General features: G+C 38.6%; 1 protein-coding gene across 2 annotated transcripts in view; it reads left to right on the top strand.

The window, feature by feature from the left end:
* Nucleotides 1-20,363, top strand: part of cacna2d1a (calcium channel, voltage-dependent, alpha 2/delta subunit 1a) — a 108,065-nt gene that overhangs the window by 54,702 nt on the left and 33,000 nt on the right. For both annotated transcript variants that reach the window (XM_085251165.1, XM_085251164.1), the window contains exons 7-15: nt 4,836-4,967; nt 6,714-6,783; nt 7,515-7,565; nt 11,871-11,970; nt 17,284-17,442; nt 18,027-18,131; nt 18,228-18,306; nt 19,658-19,707; nt 19,869-19,958. In XM_085251165.1, the coding sequence (XP_085107291.1) occupies nt 4,836-4,967; nt 6,714-6,783; nt 7,515-7,565; nt 11,871-11,970; nt 17,284-17,442; nt 18,027-18,131; nt 18,228-18,306; nt 19,658-19,707; nt 19,869-19,958 (836 nt within the window). The remainder of the gene's footprint in view (nt 1-4,835; nt 4,968-6,713; nt 6,784-7,514; nt 7,566-11,870; nt 11,971-17,283; nt 17,443-18,026; nt 18,132-18,227; nt 18,307-19,657; nt 19,708-19,868; nt 19,959-20,363) is intronic.

Genomic DNA, 20,363 nt, shown 5'->3' with positions numbered 1-20,363 from the left:
CTGTGTGTAGTGTGGCCGGTAAGGCTACATGGAACTAAATCAGAGATAATGGCAGAGTGGAAAACAAATCAGATTATGGTTTACAAACATTTCTCTTAGTAGTAGAGAGCTCTTAATGACAAGAAGCATAGGAGGAGAAAACTGCTCACATTAGACTGATGGAGCACGACATCCATGCTCCATTTAATTGAGGCAGCAACAGGGTGGAGCCACTGATTAGCAGGATTGGTCATTGGAGAGGTACAATCAGTGAAGTCAGAAAAGTCAGGGCCAGTGTGTGCTTCTTTAATATTAACTGTACATTGTTCAGTTGTTCTGTGTAGTTTCTTCTTCAATATTGTTATATTATCAAGAAAAATACATCCTGGGTTTTGTACCCAGAGTTTTCTGTTTTGAATAGAGTTTTGTGTTTGATGTTTCCTATTTAACTTTGTAGTTTTCAGTCTAAGTATTACCTTTGCTTTGGTTAGGTTGTGTTTTCATTTTGATTGGTATTCATAGTTTTCTTTGTTAGTTATCCACAAGTTTTTCCTATCCTCCTAGGTTCCCCTTGCCTCGTCTGTGTTTCTGTTATGTTTTCCGTGTTTGTCCAGTTTCATCCTTGGTCTGTGTACTCTGGTTCATGTGTTTTAGTCTCAGTGTCAGTTTCTTGTTTTATTTTGACAACCGCTTGTCTTGTGTGCTGTGCTCAGTTTTGCTTCCCCTTAGAGATGGCACGATACCACTTTTTTATGTCCGATACCGATACCGATATCATAAATTTGGATATCTGCCGATACCGATATGAATCCGATATAGTGTTTTTTAATCAACAAAACTGTTTTTTAAAATATCTTGCTGCATTTTGCAAGTCTGCAAGTTCATACTCAAGTTTAAAACAACAACTACACTAAAGCTATTCTGTTATACCTGTATACAAAAAAAATATTTCATAGTTCAGCAATACTGATCAATCTAATAAACTTAAACCTACACCATCCTCACTATTCTGGTATTTTAAAGAGTACTTAGCGTAAATATTAAGCAACCTAACTAATAGGGTTCCAACTCCCAGCAACAACAAAAATAAATAAATAAAAAATAGGGAACCACCCCTCACGCTCCACCTCATGATGCTTAATCGACGTAATCAACCTTAATTTGATGAAGTGTGAAAAAAATGCACAGAAATCAATTATTTTTCAAGAAATATTAAATAGATTCAACATCTTTCTTCAACAAAATTGCAGACAGCACAGATGGTACCATCCCAAAGTAAAAAGTACTATAGCTTACTAGGGTATATATATTAGACTTAATAGTCACTATATACAGTAATTGACTTCTATTCATTTTACATCAAATTAAAACTTTGGGTGTCAGATAATTATTTATTAAAAGCTCGACATTTTAAATGAGAGTAAGAAAGAAAAGTATGTCTTTGTGCCCCCTTTTCCCTGTTCATGCCCTATCGGCCCCCCTGGCTAAACTTTGCTAGATCCGCCCCTGCACAGTTACGTCAGCTACGTAGAAAAAGATCCTCGAGTAGAAAGTAATATTAAATAAATTCTAACAACAGCTTATCAAGCTTAAACGTTCTGCTGTTGTTCAGCCGCTGGTTTCCTCTTTCTGGTGCAAAGTGGGGCAAAAACAAACAAGACAGACGGACTCGCAACAGAAAAGCCGATCAGCTGATCATTAAGCAGTTTCACGATTGAAGCAGCAGCCGGAGAGCGAGAGGCAGTGCTTGTTAAGCTTAATGCAGGAATGCTTTACAAACATTCAGAGATGGACTTACACACTTGCTTTACTTCTCTCGGGGATAACTTTGTCGGAGATGAAATGCCAGGTTGCTAGCGAAGCTCCAAATGCTATCCAGACCACCGACAGGTCCCGCATGCCACAGCCGCTCTATCACGTGATGCATACTGCTCCGACTGCTAACGTTCTGAGGCGAGTTACGGCGTGTTGCAAGTTTTGTGAGGTGCTTTCGTGATATTTAATGGATCGGATTACATTTTTTATTTTTCTCCGATATCCGATCCAGTAATTTAGGTCAGTATCGGACCGATACCGATACGTAATATCGGATCGGTCCATCTCTACTTCCCCTCTTGCTCGTTAATTGAATCTCTTCACTTGCACCTGTCCCCCAGCTCATGTGTGCATTTAAGTCCTCTATCGCCCTCTGTTCCCTGTCATGTCGTTCTCTTATCCCCTCTAGCTGGGTGAGCCGTCTGTTTGGAGTCTGTCTGCCTTCTGTTTAAGTAATCTTGAGTAGCTGCATTTGTTTATCTGATGACCTGTAAACTCAGCAGTGAAGCTGCTTTCTAGCTTAGTCCTGCTCCCGAGTCCTGCATTTCGGGTCCGATCCTGCTTTGCCTCGCACAGCGATGATGCCAATGATGTGTGAATTGCTGCAAAAGGGATGCGTTTGTGCTTATGTCACAATCAGTTGTGAGTGGCAGGGACTGGAGGGCCCCCTTCTGATATGATGATTGCAGGTTCTCACCACATCAGTCCCCAATGTGTAATTACTTTGAAACACATAGGCAGTTTGAGCCACCAGCTAGCTGATGACAGGGGAACACTGCAGGGCATCGCTTGGCATTGCACCTTGTCGCTTTCTCTGTTCGTCCTGAAGCCAACACCCTCACTCATCAGTCTATGCCAGAATCCTGCTTGATGTGTTATTGGAGGCATCTACCCACCACAAAGTGAATACTTTCAATTATCTTTTCCATAATCAGTTCCCATAACTTCTCTGGACCAAGAATCATTAATTTTTTTTTATCTCCCACTCTCTCACACTTTTTATCTCCCATGTTTGAATTTGAATCGTGTGATTTATGAGGCTGCCATGGTTGTTGTCAAAGCATCCTTTCTGAATTAATTATTATCTGATCGGTCAGTAATTAATTATCTACAACAAGGACTGGTAGTTTTTTCCAGTGTAGCAAAAGTCTGGTGGCATACAAATAAGTCCCATACCAATTTCTGAGCTCAGAGCGCTTTTATTATGCATTTTATAAAGTTTTCACTGGATCAAATTGTATATAATCAAGAGAGCTAAACAGGAGAGAGGAGTTTATATCATAATACAGTTCTTGTGAATGGCAGTGGATGCAAACACACCACAGGATAGCAAATCTCAGTATCTCCACCTGACTAATAGAGCTTTCCAGAGTTTGCATTTTTGCTTTGATGCTTCTCATTTCTTCCTCTGACCCTTTTGACCTCAAGCCTTCTATTGACACGTCAGCACTGAGATGGATCTGTTTACTGTAATTTGTTCCAGTCTATAGCTGAGATTAAAGGACACAGCCCTGCAATACTACAGTGTTGTTGCTAAGGGCTTGTCAGTGGTGCCTAATCTGCCCATGTGGGTTGTGTGAGCTCAATTGTTTGCGATATGTGTGTCTGCATCCATATTCCTAGAGGAGACTATAATGAGTTTGTCAATTGTATAAGATGCAGCTAGGGAAAAAAACATGCGTAGTGAGCGAGGAGCTGCTCTCTTTGTGAGGGATTCATTTTGTCATTATGTATTGACATTCGCACAGATCATGTATCCTGTGGCAGTGAATTGAATGAAATAATAAAGATGCTCTTTCCCTGTTATTCCAGTGTACAGTATGAGCAGCGTGAGGGCATAACAGTGCGTCTTATCCTGAGACTTCTTGTTAGTCGTAGTGGAGAAACCAGCAGGAGTAATCCATTAAGGGCCACTTATCACTGGGACACACACATTACACTATAGTACCAAAGTACCCCAAACTCCCTCTTTGTGGTACAAAGAATTACAGGGCTGAGTAAAACAGGCTTTTGTGAGGAAGGCAAGGAGTTCTAGATTTTTTTATACATATAGAAATATATGTAATTGGAAAGTGGCTCATAGACTGCCAGCAACTGCAGGCAGGTTGAAGAGAGTCAAATAGAGCACCTTATATAAGATTTGCTATAAGATCCTCCGAGTTCGTCTTTGCCTGCTTCAACTGACATTATTATGTGTCTTTATGTGAGTTTGTGTATGTCCTGATTTGACTCCATAAAAGCTGAAAATGCTCATTTAGTTTAGAATTAAGTTTCAGAGTTACAGGTACATCACTCTAACCTTTCTTACATTTTAGCAGACAGCCTAACTGTTAACACGACTGCCTCAGCAAAGCCTTTATCTCCTGGCTGCCCCCTTTTTTATGTTGATGTTTTTTTCCTCTTTTAATTCAGTTGCTCTTAGAACAATCTCACTTTGTTGGAGGCATCTGCATAGGCCACACAAGTATGAGTCATTTCAACAAGTAGCCTACGCTTCCAGGAAGACTGTGATTTCTTTGTATCTAAAAACATTGTCTGGGATTTAAGCCAGCGTGAGCTTCTGTAGACCAACAGGTAAACAAAACAATGCATGTCCAGTCAGTGAGTACCTGGAAGATTTTTTCTTATTCCAGAAATACCAAATTGAATCATACTTTCCTTTTTTTACCTTCATGTCTCTCCTGTCTTTGTTTACCTCTTTTTTTGCTCCCCCGCTATAGAAAATGTTTTTAGAGCAAAAAACTAAAATATAAATCTCACTGAAGAAGCCAGACATCACTTTGAACATCAGTGAGGAAGCTTCCTCTTTGCCGTCAGTGTCAGTAGACTAATACTGCCAAATCCAAGTGTGTGTGTGTGTGTGTATATCTGACTTTCAAGTGAGGTTTTTTTTCCAGAATTGCTTTTTTTGAGAGTAAATACTTTCTGAAACATCTTGACATTTTGTGCTTGTGTGATTTTTATGATTTTATACTTTTGCACAAGTATGACTCATTTCATCTTTATTTCTATGTGTTTGTCCATGTGTGTGTGTTTTTCAGCTACCATCATTCTGAATGAGTTAAACTGGACAGAAGCCTTGGAGGATGTTTTCCGGAAGAACAAAGAGGAAGATCCCTCTCTCCTCTGGCAAGTGTTTGGCTCTGCCACAGGACTGGCTCGTTACTTCCCAGGTAAGCAGCCCAGCTTGCAATGGGGCTTAGACCTGCAACTATGTGACTATTTGGTGGTGAGTCAAAGGAACACAAAATTTCCACTAAAGGGAAATCATCTTACAGTCAAATGCATGCAAATCTGGCACAACTCGGGATGGGAAATAGGCAAAGTAGTCATTAAATAATTGTTGTAAAACATATGCACTTGCAAGTGTTTCTTCTCTTTTTTTATACTTTACATAGGAAATTCCTGGTTCCTGTAAAAATAAATAGTGGCATTTTAAATGTCAAATTAACAGTTGCAAACAATAGTTGCAAAAAATGTATAAAAGTACAACCTTTTATGTCTTTTATTTTATGTACACTGGGCATTTATATACAATACTTGAGTATAGGAAGTGTTGTTGTCGTCATTTCTCCTGAAACTACTAGGACTCATGGGTTACAATTAATGCCCCTTCCTGCAAATAAAGGAACACAAAGACTGTTTAGTTTTGACAGAGCCTGCTGTAACAGATCAGTGCGCTATCTCAACAGAGATCTTACAGGACGAATTAGGCATTTGCATAAGTTGACAGACTAGAAAAGACCGTGGTTTTAATCAGTAGGAAACAGGACAAATTATCCACTAATGGCAGACTGGACTGATGCTTTTCTCAGTTGAAGTAGACATGATGTTAAGATCACACCACAAACACAACCTGCAATACTGAAAAAAGTGATAAAAAAAACTCAAGGGTAACAGCTTTTGAAATCTCTACAACTTGCTAAAATGTTTGTTCATGCTTCCACTGTAAGAAAAACAACAAAAAGGTATTAATAGAAAAACAACATGAAGGAAACCACTGCTAACCAAACAGAAATATTGCAATATATCTCAATTTTTCAAATTACATGTAGTTTAGTCATAATTGTGACTTCAATTAATAGCAGTCCATATTCTCAATTCAGAAATTCTGGTAATGTTAATAAGTTCACAGATTTTGTAAAAGCACAGATTGATTTTGAATCATTCGAATCCTCTTTTGTAGTCTAAGGAAGAGTTTATCATTAGGGAATCCATAGCAAAAGACAGAGTCACACAAGGACCAAGCACCAGGAGCATAAAACATACCAATATTATAAGACTTTGCTGTTTTATCACAGTAAGACTCCTCTGGCAATGTCACAGTGACAAGACTTGAGGAAGTCTTACATTTTCGATTGTGTACAATACTAAAAAGAAGATGCACTGTAAAGACAAAAGTAATGGGCAACACCTTTTGATTGTTGAATTCAGGAGTTTTCACCCTAACCCTTTACATTCACCCATCAACATTATTAAATTTTCCAGGTACATCCATGACCACAGGTGTATTCTCTGCTTTCTCAGTAAATGCATTTTCAAATCTACTCTGGCATTAGCATCAGCCCAAAAATTGTGCACCACAAGCTTAATGGCATGAGTGTCCATAGGCGTCAGGTCCTGCAGGTGTAATGTGACTCAGTGCTTTTGTCCATATAGTGTATATATGTTTTAGTACTCAGTTTTACAGGTTTAGCTAAAGCGGTTTTGAAGTTTTTAAGAGTGACAGACAAGTTGTCTGCTAAAGGCTCTGAAGACATGTGTTTTAAAGTGTGCCCCTTGAGGCAAAGTTTAAAATGGAATGTAATTTTATAGGTAAGAAAGTCCTATTAAGCGAAAATGTCAGTTATCGGTGTAAATGTACTTTTTTAAGGTCTAAATCTAAATAACCATGTTTTTTCCTTTTGTCAAAATTTCAGCATCCCCATGGATGGACCTAAGCAAATCCCAGAATAAGATCGACCTCTACGATGTGCGCAGACGACCATGGTAGGTGCATCTACTCAGTGTGGTGAGGTTTTTGTGCCTTACTGTCATCGAGCTTCCATATTTATCTGGTGTTTTTGAGCAGTTGTCATGTGAAACATTTATTATAATAACTGTATTTGCATGTTTCATTACACGGTTTGTCATAAGAGCATCTGCATGCACGCATAGTTTAAAACAATCACATCTGTTGCCAAAAGCAAAACTAATTTAAACAAACACATCAGAGGACTATGATGATTAAGCCACTGCAGATCAAAGGGTAGCAATACAAAAGCTTAATTAGTTGCCTGAAAATTATTAAAATCTGGCTGGAAGCCACCAGTACACTTTTAAACATGTTATTAAATTTCATTAGCTTCAGACAGCCTGTTAGCATCTGAGCACTCTAACAAAGACAACCAACTGTTTGCTTATTAAAGAAATGAGAGCAGACATGTCATTAACTATTACAAAGTTCAGATTGATTTGAAATGCAAAGCAATTGATGTAAGTTAGTAAGTTTTTGCTTTCTTGCTCACAAAAGGTGAATGTGAGAAGATTTCAAATGTACAGCCTCAAAACTAATATGTGCCTCTGTCTTTGTGCTTTGCATTTTAAAAATAGCCTTTCTGCATTACAGTTACTGACTGTTCCTTTGTGCATGTGTGTTTTTCCACTTCTTTGTGCACATATATATCTGTATGTGCTTAGTAGCCACAACCTATGTATGTGTGTCTGCTATTACTCACCAGGTACATCCAGGGGGCGGCCTCACCCAAGGACATGCTGATCCTGGTGGATGCGTGAGTGACGACCTTATGATTCATCCATTACAGTCAGCTTTTATTTTCTTTGGTGTGCCAGAAGGCCCTGATGCTAACCCTCTGACTGGCCTCATCCCGCTGGGCGCTGCTGCGATGTACTCGCATGTGACAATGACAAAGAAAGAGCAGCCAGTGAACTGAGCAACCTCGATGTTCACAGTCCAGTTATTTTCTCCTGAGATTTATGCTTTAAAGTTTCCATATTACAGAACTACATAGGATTTTCCAGGAACACACATGTTATGTTTTTGATTTCCCAATTCAAGGTAATCCTCTATTGCGTAACTTTAAAAAATATATATATTATTGTTATTGTTTTTTTTCTGCATTATCGATTCTCCATTTTCATTACCTTAAAACAAATGCGTAGCACTATCAAGATCGTGTAATTGTGTAACTGCTTCTGATGCCAAAGTGATATTATCCACTCAGGTGAATGTTCATTATTAGAGACGGTCATAATCCTGCTCTAGGGCTAAATAACTGCAAAATATGATGAATGAAGAACTGAACTAAATTTGTACACTTGCAACTCTTAACACAGCTCTGGTAATTGGCACATATAAGATTAATGAGGCTCATTAAAAGCTGTCATCACTATGCTTTATTGAAAACCACATTAAATGAACGCCACCTTGATTTTTCCAGTTCTGTCCTCCTTTAGTCTGTTGCTTAGAAGAAGCAGTTTTATTATTTGCTTATACATTATAGGCTCCATTTTTGTTTTGGGAAGAGATGTTGGACGTTGCTGACACAGATATTTTGTTATTCATTTTATCCTAATGTTCACAGCAATTAAAAACGTAAACAAAGTGTAAGTTATTTAAGTTCTGTTGACTTACAGAGTGCGAAAATTATTTATTGTGATATGACTCAAGGATTTCAAATGCACTTTATTTAATGTCACACAAACATAAAGTCACATTGTTTGACATCTCTGCTTAGTGCTGACAGGTGGTAGTAAAGTTAAAAAAATGTTATCAGGTTTGTCATCAAAGATATTCATATTTGTGAAACCTTGCGACTTCTCAGCTGCCTGGTGCACGTAAGATTATTGTGAAAGGAATAGAGGTTCATTAAAAGAGTCTTTCAAGGCAAGGCAAGTTTATTTATATATCACAATTCAGCAACAAGGTGATTCAAAGTGCTTTACAAAGACATTAAAAAACAAAAACAATAAAAAGCATGATTTAAAATTGATTTTAAAAAAAGTAGATAAAATCAGAACAGTAGATAAAATCAGTAGTTAAAATATAAGTTTTGAAATTTAAGCTTAAAAGTGTGGATTTGGTGCTTTATTCAAATGCAGCTGAGAATAGGTGAGTCTTCAACCTGGATTTAAATAAACTGAGTGTTTCAGCTGATCTAAGGCTTTCTGGGAGTTTGTTCCAGATATAAGGAGCATAAAAACTGAATGCAGCTTCTCCGTGTCTGGTTCTGACTCTGGGAACTGATTGATAAAAGACCGGATCCAGATGACCTGAGGGATCTGGAAGGTTCATACTGGGTCAGGAGGTCACTGATGTATTTTGGTCCTAAACCATTCAGAGCTTTATAGGCCAGCATCGGAACTTTAAAGTCTATCCTCTGACGGACAGGCAGCCAGTGTAAAGACCTCAGAGCTGGACTGATGTGGTCCACTTTTTTGGTCTTAGTGAGGACTCGAGCAGCAGAGTTCTGAATGAGCTGTAGTTGTCTGACTGATTTTTTTAGGTAGACCTGTAAAGATGCTGTTACAATAATCAAGCCTACTAAAGATGAATGCATGGACTAGTTTTTCCAGGTCCTGTTGAGACATCAGATCTTTTATCCTTGAAATATTCTTGAGGTTATAGTAAGCTGACTTTGTTATTGTCTTAATGTGTTTTTCTAAGTTTAGGTCTGCATCCATCACTACACCCAGATTTCTCGCCTGGTTTGTGGTTTTTAGATGTATAGATTGAAGTTCTCTAGTGACCTGTAATCGTTTTTCTTTGGCATCAAAGACTATTACCTCAGTTTTGTTTTTGTTTAGCTGGAGAAAATTGTGGCACAACCAGTCATTAATTTCCTCAATGCATTTACCAAGAGCCTGTACAGGGCCTCGGTCTCCTGGTGACATTGTGATATATATTTGTGTGTCATCTGCATAGCTGTGATAGTTTATTTTGTTGTTCTTTATAATCTGTGCCAGTGGGAGCATGTAAATGTTAACAGAGGTGTGGACTCGAGTCACATGACTTGGACTCGAGTCAGACTCGAGTCATTAATTTTATGACTTTAGACTTGACTTGAAAAAATGTTCTAAGACTTGTGACTTGACTTGGACTTTTACACCAATGACTTGGGACTTGAATTGGACTTGAACCGGTTTACTTGAAAAGACTTGATATTTTACCCCAAATATAAAATTTAACATGCATATTATATAGAGATTGAAAATGTGACGTCATTCACGGGTAGAACCGCAAAGGATTCTGGGAACTCGTGTCAAGCGGTACTAGCGCACGCAGGCTTTCAATTAAAATCAGTTATACAGCGATAAAAAGAAACACAAAAATGTCAAGAAGCTGTTGTATTATTAACTGCAATAGCCGGTCGCATGACAGCCACGGGAAGCCGACGGGTAAAGAGATCGGTTGTTATCGGATTACGTCGTTGAGGAGAAATTGTTCGAGCCATGTTTCCGAAGTAACAAAGAGGCGACTGGATTGCAGCCATTCAAAGACCAAATATAACGTCCCAGAACACTCCAGCTCACAGGTTAGTCTGCTCCAAGCATTTACACAAAGGTCAGAGTTTTGTAGTTAATGCGTCATTTTTCATAACATAATTGGTGATATAGGTTACAAGCAAGTCTGACGCTGAACAGAAATTGTTGCGCTATGCTCCTTTGTTTATTGTGTTTATTGTGCATAAATAGTGAATTGTCCTGACACAATATTGCGTTTCGCTTCTGTTATTATGGTACACTGACAAAAACATATACTTTTATTCACAGGATAAAACAGGTTTTTTGTATCACCAATTGCCCAGTACGATTACAGCATACAGTATTATTGTCACTGCTACATTTCTGTGATGCTACCAGAAATTATTTCCACTGCTAATTAATTACCGTTGAGCTCAAAGGTCCTATTAATAAACAGTTAACGAATGTGTATTTATGACGACAATTTGTGAGACTGGTAAACTTATGATACGTACGATGGTCTTTACTTTCTACACGGTGCATTTCAAGGTCCTGCACCCATCCGTCGGTAAACTGTACCTGGGCTTGTTGCAGTGACCTGAAGTTACTAAACTTCACGAGTGTATGCGCTCACTCCAAGAACCGTATAATTATAAATATGCATATAAATATGCTACGATGAGATAGCTGACTTCATCTAACTAGCAAATGTTTTCCAGGCTACGTTGGTGATGCAGTTTTTTTTTTAATGATATTTTAAAAAAAATATCATTTATTTATGTATGATATTTTTGTCATGCGATTTTAAAGCCGGTCCTACAACCGCATCCAAGAATAACATGCAGCTTATCTCAGAACTGTCGGTGAAAATTATTCTTGGAGCTAGGTTTAATTGAGCTGCATTTTAAAGAGGTGCAATTTCACAATTTGTGTATATTTTCTAAGTTCACTATTTTGTCATGTGTTGAGAAAAACACAGATTTAAAAATTACATGGTATAATATTTACATTTAGCATATAACTGCAACATGCTTTTTTCGTTTTTTTTTAAAGACTCGAAAGGACTTGAAATTCAAAATTTCAGACTTGTGACTTGACTCGGACTTTTACACCAGTGACTTGAGACTCGACTCTGACTTGCCTGACATTACTTGAGACTTGACTTGAGACTTGAGGATAAAGACTTGAGACTTACTTGAGACTTGCAAAACAATGACTTGGTCCCACCTCTGAATGTTAAACAGAAGGGGTCCCAAGATGGAACCTTGGGGAACTCCACATGTGATACTTGTCTGCTCAGATGTGAAGTTACCTATTGATACAAAGTATTTCCTGTTCTCTAAGTATGTTTTGAACCAGTTTAGTACAGTTCCTGAAAGACCTGCCCAGTTCTCCCGTCGTTTGAGTAATATGTTGTGGTCAACTGTATCAAATGCTGCACTGAGATCCAGCAAAACTAAGACTGACATTTTTCCACTGTCTGGAAACATGAAGTTATGTTAAAAGAACATTTTACTGCCCCTTTTACAAAATAGAAGATGAATTTCTAATACTTGATTATTCTGATAGATATCGTAACTAAGACAAAGTTTGTTTCCGTTTTTGATCTTCAGGAGCGGCAGCGTGTCGGGGCTCACGCTCAAACTCATTAAAATATCTGTCAGCAAGATGCTGGAGACCCTCTCGGATGATGACTTTGTGAACGTGGTTTCTGTGAGTACTCACACAGCTAATGCTTTGATCTCATCATCTGTCTGTTCAGAATGAATGAATGAATGAATTTCCAGGCAAGCGCAGTGATGAATCTGAATGCGGACTTCTTGTTAATGCGGTGGCTTGGCTGTTTAAGCAGCCTTGGCCTGGATCGAGTCATTGGTCTAAACATGGCAGCGGCCTTTCTAGTAATTTCATGGACGACACATGGATAGATCTTCATTGTGGCTGCATTCGTGCGTGGATGCATGCATGCTTGTAAGCTCATTTATCTGACACATACGGTGTGTGTATGTGTGTATATTTATTTAGTATTTTATATGTGACAACACAAAACACAGCTTGGGCGAGCCGCAAAAGGCCACAGGATAAGTTTGATGAATCAAAGTATGCTTTTTTTTCTTTTCTTTTTTATTTCACTTTGAATCAGAGGCATGTAGTGGAAATTGCCCGACTGCCCAATTGAAATACGGTAGGACTCTCAGGCATCAAAGCTTTACTGCCATGGGGATAGGGGAAATATTCATCCATCATCATTTAGAGCTCCATCGCCTGGTCAGTTAAAGCTTTTCTTCCTCCTACAGATATTACTTGTGGAAAGAAAAATAACACAGTTGAAAAGGGTTATACTAATAATGTCCCCCAGCTGAAAGAATTTGAGTAGTCCCAAAGAGATATTGGAGACAATTATATTAGCTGTGATAAGGGCTTAAATGCAAACACCCTAACTTCATTTGGACCCTTTGTGGCAGGGCTACTTAAAGGCAACCCTCAAACGCAGTTTTTGTCTGTCCCTTGGTGTATGTAGTGAGCTAATATCTTTTGTGATGTAGAGGAATGCGCTCTAGAGACATCTCTCTGTAGATCTTTTTGTGTGAAGGAGAAAATATCCAAAATCAAATCCAAAGAAAGTAACTAGAAAATTGCAAAAGATTGTTTCAGCCAGAAAGCATTTGAGCCATGTTTTTCTCAAGCATCGGTCTTTCACACAAACAGTGGAACTCTATTAGTCTGTTGTTGTATAAATGGCATAAATCCAGATGCAGAATTATAAAGTTAGTATATAAGTTGTGAAGTGTCAGACTGTGTCTCAGTATCTGAGCCTGGCTTATTGTAACTCCGACTGTAACAGTTTGTTATTCAGATAGAAGTGATTACTGTAGGTGTCAAAGGTGGGACCTACCTGTGCTGTTTATGATGATGATTCATTAAAGATAACAGAGCTTGACCAGAGAATTTCTTTATTTAACTCTGAGTGATCGATAACCCATTTCTATGCCTGTGTGGGGACAGCTAAAACACAGCTTGTGTTTAGCTTTGGCAAGATTTTGTCCTGATAGGGCCCAGATAGCTTTCAGCTGGACTAAGCAAACCAGAGACTGGATGTAATGTAAGCTTCTTCCTTACAAGTCCATGCATTAAGAGGTACGCAGGTACTTAGTTTCACATCACATACTTAAGTTTGAATGTGTTCTATGTTCAGCGTGGACATAAATCACCTGGGTTTATAAGAGTAGCATTTATACTACAGATTGGTTGCCTGGGATCAAGCATCTCTGCTGCAGTCGAATGAATTGCTCCACTTGCTTAGGCACAGAAGTCTTCTGGTCCTGTCTAAAATCTCCTTTATCCGCATTGTTATCTTTGCCTTTCCTTCACATTCTTCTAACAGTAGGAAATACCCATTATGTTTCAGTTTTCTTTCCATATTAAACATTAATTACATTTTCTTCCACTTCCCCTAATAAACCAGCGGTTTCAGCTGAACATTTGGTTTGGGGCTGTCATATCAGCTAAGTAGAAAGGCCCTTGAAGTTAATGAAATAAGGCTCAAGTGTAATAGGTATATTGATCAAATCCAGCGAAGTTTGTAAACTGTAGACTGCATTTTGAAGCTTAAAAATTTGATATGTGCAAGTCTAATCGATTTTTCAAGTTGGCTTTCCCAGAATGTTGCCATGGCGACCAAGGGTGTTGCCTCACATCACACACCTTTCTGACCAAATTCTATATGGCTGACAGCTAGTTGCCATCTAACCATTTATAATGGAACATGTATGCCTTATACTTGGACTCTCTTATTTCATATAGTTCATAATTTTCTAGTAGATTAACGGAAAGCTTTCTTGAAAGGAGAAAGTATTTTTTTTAAATAACTGGAAGGAAAGTGGAACCAAACCAGCAAACCAAAGGCTTCTCAGTTATTTTAGAGTTGAAAATTCCTGTTAATTCAATAAGTAACAATCTTAAAATGCATCCATCCATCTGTTTGGTATGCTGTATGTGCTTTATCTGTCAGTCACTAGTTTAACATTCTCTTTATTCTGTATGTATTTAATTTGTTGTTTCTACTTAATGCCATGTAAAAAGGAGATTTTGCAAAGGAGTCTTGTGACAAACTAGATATACCCTTACTGCTTCCTTAGGCTTTAAGAGGTTAAGTAGCAGCCATGAGCCACTAATCAAATGCTCTTGAATAATTGATCTGCAAGTGTAACCACCTCAATAAAAGCAGATCTTTCAGCAGTTTGTCTTTTGGACAGATAAGAATTAAGTGGAGCTGTTTGGCTATAATGTATGGCAAAAAACAAACAAGCATGGTGATGGAGGGGTGATGATTTGGGATTCGTTTGCAGCCACAGGACTTGGACATCTTAATGTCTAGGACTCAACCATGACCTCCCTTGTATACCAAAGTATTCAAAGCTGGATCATGCAACAGGATAATAATTCTTTCCACAGCAGCACAAAAAAATTATGAATCAAGTCAATATGAGTGAAGCTGTTCCAATGCCCCAATCAAAGCCCAGACCTCAACCTGACTGAAGTGCTGTGGTGGGGCCTTAGGAGAGCTGTACATAACCTAATGCCATCAAACCTCTGTCAACTGAAACAAGATTGTAAAAAAGTTGAAATTTTCTTATGTTCAATTACAAGTTTATTTCTTTATTTTCAAGGTATCAAGGCTGGTGGCTTTTTATTGCTGTTTCTATGATATTTTCAGGTCTTTATTATTAGTTAGATGAAGGAAGTTTGTACATGTGCATGTGTGTAGGCATGTGTCTTTGAGGATGAATGTCTTGGCAGCATATGCCCTGAAACTTCTGCCAACATGTTGAATATTTGGAAACAGATACTGCAAGCTGCAAGCCTCGAGTGTTCTAAAAGCATAACAGAATTTGTCATTTGCCTGGTTTTTGTTCCGTTTTGTCTCAGATTGAAATGTTTCTACGTAAATAGAATTATTATTTCCATTATTTCCATGTTGTTCAAGCCTGTTTTCTGCTAGAGAGAGAGTGGTGAGAAAAAGTGTTTGCCCCCTTGCTGATTTCCAGTTTTTTTTGTATGTTTGTCAATCTTAAATGTTTCAGATCATCAGACAAATTTAAATATTAGACAAAGATAGCATAAGTAAACACAAAGTGCCGTTTCTTAATTTATTATTAAGGGCGAAGAAAATCCAAACTTACATGGCCCTGTGTGAAAAAGTGATTGCCCCCTAAACCTAATAACTGGTTGGACAACCCTTAGCAGCAACAACTGCAATCAAGCATTCGCAATGACTAGCGATGAGTCTTTTGGAGCACTGTGAAGGAATTTTGTCCCACTCATCATTGCCACATTAGTAGACAGCAGTAGTTTTGGTACACAGCAGAATTCATGGTTCCAATGACGACAGCAGGTCTTCCAGGTCCTGAGGCAAAACGACCCCAAACCATCACACTACCACAACCATATTTTACTGTTGTTATGAAGTTCCTTTTCTGAAATGCTGTGTTACTTTTATGCCAGATATAACGGGACTCAGACCTTCCTAAAAGTTTAACTTTTGTCTCGTTAGTCCACAGAATATTTTTCCAGATGTCTTGGGAATCTTTAAGATGTTTTTTGGCAAATGTGAGACGATCCTATGCTCTTTTGGCCAGCAGTGGTTTTCACTATTTTTGGCCAGTCTCTTTCTTATTGTTGGATTATGAACTCTGACCTTAACTGAGACATGTGAAACCTGCGGCTCGTTAATGTTGTCCTGAGTTGTTTTGTGACCTCCTGGATGAGTCATCAATGTGCTTTTGGAGTAATTTTGGTAGGCCGACCAATCCTGGGAAGGTTCACCACTGTTCCAAGTTGTCTCCATTTGTGTATAATGGCTCTCAGCGTGGTTTACTGCCTTAGAATCTGCCATAGACATTTGTAACCCTTTGCAACCCTTTCCAGACTGACAGATATCAGTGACTTTGTTTCTCAGGCGTTTCTTTAGATCGTTGCGGGATTTGTTGCTTTTTGAGCCTGCTTAACTTTTTCAGACGGGTTCTATTTAAGTGATTTCTTGATTGTTTAGTGAAACTGAACTCAGCTTTCCAAAAAATGTGGTTAATCACAGTTAATTCATGATTTAACAAGAGGGCCAATTACTTTTTCACAGAGGACAAGGCAGGTTTGGAGAACCTTTTTTCCTAATCAATGAAATCATCATTTAAAAAGCTGCATTTTATATTATATTACTCGGGTTATCTTTGTCTAATATTAAAATTTGTTTGATGATCTGAAACATATGCAAAACACTAGGTGATCAGGAAGGGGACAAACACTTTTTCATACTATTCTACTTATAGATTTACATAAAAGTGCTGAAATGACAGAAAAAGCAGAATTTATTTTGCACCTCTTTCGTATTTGCGCAAGTTTCAGTGTTTGTTTTTGTGCCAGTGTTGAACTTGATCATGATTGGAGGGGTGCACTCGAGTCCAAAACAGATGTTTGGCATTAATGAGCCATGTACCAAAGTCCGTGCTCTGTGTATGTGTGATTATATGTGTGCATGTGCACGTGGCGGGTAGGTGTGTGCATTAATTGACTGAGTTCCATCTGTTCCTCCACATTAACTATTCACCAATATTAACATGAAGATACTTCACGTGTGAATCTGTGTAAATGTAATTTAACCTTTTAATGTGATTTCTGCTTCAAGCAAATAATTCCTTCATAATAAAGCTTTTGTTGTTGTTTTGTTTTTACCTCCTTATGCCACTCGTTTCATGCCCTTACCTGCTCTCCTTCCAATTCTTCTTTTCCTATAGCTCCCTTCGGTCAGTCCAGATTTGATTAAAACTGATTTCATTTCACACAAGTGACATATGTCAGTAATTACTGTATATTGTTTCAAATGGAATCGCTTTAATCTTTTTATCCTGAATGTTGAAGCGTCTTTACATGGTTCTGCAATGAAGGGGGGGGAGCCACATATTTAATAGAAAATATGTGTAAGTGTCTTCCCTGCACTTCCCGTCATCCCTCCTTACCTTTTCCCTCCAGTTCCAAAATGTCGCCAAGAATGTGTCGTGCTTTGGGAACCTTGTGCAGGCTAATGTAAGGAACAAGAAGATACTGAAAAACGCTGTGGAGAACATCACTGCGAATCTCAGCACCAATTACACAGCTGGCTTTGAGACGGCCTTTGAACAGCTTAAACAGGTAACGTGTGTCTAGGGCAGGGGTAGGCAACTCCAGGCCTCGAGTGCCGGTGTCCTGCAGGTTTTAGATATCACCTTGGGTTAACACACCTGAATCAAATGATTAGTTCATTACCAGGGCTCTGGAGAACTTCTAGACATGTTCAGGAGGTCATTTAGCCATTTGAATCAGTTTAAACCTGCAGGACAGTGGCACTCAAGGCCTGGAGTTGGACACCCCTGGTTTAGGGTTATACTTGGTTGATGCATTGAGCTTTTTGCGTTAAATTGCATTATACACTATTGTTCCTTAAACAGTGCTCAATAATAATTGTAAGAATAATGACAGCAAACACTGTAGGACACACTAACAACTCAATCCCAGTGGGCTTCTCCTGAATACTGGGTATGTGTCGACCTCCTCTGGTTGTTTCAGATATTGCAGGTTTGATTTTATTAGTATCAGAGCTGCCGTTTAATTCCTCTTCATCTTTTTTAACAGTAGCAGCAAGTTGAATTCTTTTTTCATCGTCTTCTTTTGGCTGTTTTTATTTATCCTTGGTTAAATAGTGGTTCGTTTTATTTCCATCTCCTTGTTTCCGTTAGATGAATTACTCAAGGGCCAACTGTAACAAGATTATTATGCTTTTCACTGATGGCGGAGAGGATAGAGCAGAGAAGATCTTTCAACTTGAAAACCCACAAAAAAACGTAAGCCTGTAAAAAGTATTTTACAATGTTCAGAGTGAAATACCAGAATGAGCCTTTTAGAATATTTGATTTGATTGCTTCGTCTTTTCCTCGTAGGTGCGTGTCTTTACATTTTCAGTAGGTAAACACAACTACGACAAGGCGCCGATACAGTCGATGGCCTGCAACAATAAAGGTACATTACAGGGTCCGTTGGAGGTTTAGAGAGCTTGTGACACGTTTGTTTCATTCACCTGAATTTTCCTCTGTAGTATAAAATGTATTCTATAGGTACCATTGTAACACCTTTGTAAATAACATATTTTTATTGTAACAACAAGGTTTTAAATGCATACTCTCACTGCCCCCTTTATTAGCTACACCTGTTTAACACAAATATCTAATCAGCAAATCACATGGCAGGAAAATCAACATACTTGACATACCTATCTACCAATCGCTACATTCATAATCTGATGAATGAGCTGGAGAACAACTCTGGGTTATTTTCTTGCCCAAGGATATTTGGTATGCAGCATGGAGCAGCCAGGAATTTAACTACCAACCTTCTGATCAGCCTGGTATGTGAGTGACTGAAGGTTCCATGATGATGATCGCAGGAAGAAGGCAGGCAGAGGGACACAAGTGTGCATACAAATACAGAGCAGAAGAAACTTCTCACCTATGGCAGCCATCTCTGCAGTTTACAGACAACGATCTGAAAAAGAGAAAATATTCAGAGAGCAGCAGTTCTGTGGTTTAAAAACACAGAACTGATGTGATAGTTCACAAAATATGACAATAGAAGACTTGAAAAACGCTGCCGAGTTTTATCTGTCTCAGTTTCTGCTGCTATTCAAATGATAGAGTCAGAATTTAAGTAACATATAAGCATGGATCCACCTTAACTTGTATCAGCTGCTAATGGTGTGGGGGATCATTTCTTGGCACACTTTGTGCCCCTTAGTATCAGCTGATCATGGTTTAAATGTCATAACTTACCTGCATATTGATGTTGATCATATCAATTACTAGTAACCAGTGTACCCATCTTCTGATGGGCGCTTCCAGCAGCTCATATAATCTCAAACTGGTTTCTTGAACACGACATTGAGCTCAGATGGCCTCCGGAATCACCACAGATCATTCAAATAAAAGGACTTTTGGGACTGGGAAGGTGGAATGGATGAGTCACATCATGGTTTTGCAGCTGACAAATCTGCAGCATCTGTGCGATGCTATCATGTCAGTCTGCCTTAAAACATTTTCCAGTTCCTTCTTCAACCCATGCCACAAACATTTAAGGCAGTTATGAAGGAAAAGTCCAACCCAGTACTAGTCAGTGAGGCTAATTGTAGGTAATTGCGACCAGGTGGAGACTAGATGATAAAGTGGTAAATTTTAGCGTTTACACAGCATCTGGAGTGAGGATGATTATTAACATGTTTTTTTGCTGTTCAATATCAATACGTTTTTCTTTTCTTGGGGGGGGGGGGGGGGTGTTCGTTTTTTGTTTATAAAATTTAAAAAATATTTTTCTTCCTTAGGTTATTACTATGAGATCCCATCTATAGGTGCCATTCGGCTAAATACTCAGGTAAATACACATTCAGTCACGCTCATGCAGTATTTCTGCACTGTCTTTCATGTCAAAGTCCCACCTCACTTACTTAACCACTTGTGTGCTGTGCCCTCTTGTGGTAGAATGCCTCGTGTGCAGGTTCAAAAGTAATATTCTTCCCTTCATCCTCTTGGCAGGAGTACCTGGATGTTCTGGGCAGGCCTATGGTTAAAGCTAAACAAAAGGCCAAGCAGGTTCAGTGGACTAACGTCTACCTGGATGCTTTGGTATGTTAAGTGTTGTAACCAAAATGCATTGCATTACATTGAAAGAGTGTGGAAGCAGAGACTCTGTGCTTGTGTAGAGCTCTGGAATTAGAAGAAATCTGTTTTATGTCTTCTGAAGAATTTCAGATAAGTACGTTTTATTTAGTTATACTAAACATGGTGGTGTCATCCTGCTCAGCCGAACTCTGCTGAAGTAGTGTTTGCGAAACATTATTTGCTAAAAAAGAAAATATAATAAAATAAAGAAGATCATGGTCGTTAAGTCATTAAGATTTACTTCCCAGTTGAAATTCAGATAAGAATACTGATAAAGTCAGCCAACTGGTTTGGATACTGTCAGTGTTTGGAACAGTATTGACCTCATGTCAGCGCTGGAAATATCTGTCTTTTATTACTGGAGACATC

Source organism: Mchenga conophoros, linkage group LG17 (assembly GCF_057382185.1).
Source record: "Mchenga conophoros isolate Kocher_MC1m ecotype Shallow Benthic linkage group LG17, M_conophoros_male_GT1.1, whole genome shotgun sequence".
NCBI lineage: Eukaryota > Metazoa > Chordata > Actinopteri > Cichliformes > Cichlidae > Mchenga > Mchenga conophoros.
The sequence above is the reverse complement of the archived record's forward strand: the minus strand, read 5'-3'. Positions and strand labels throughout refer to the sequence as shown.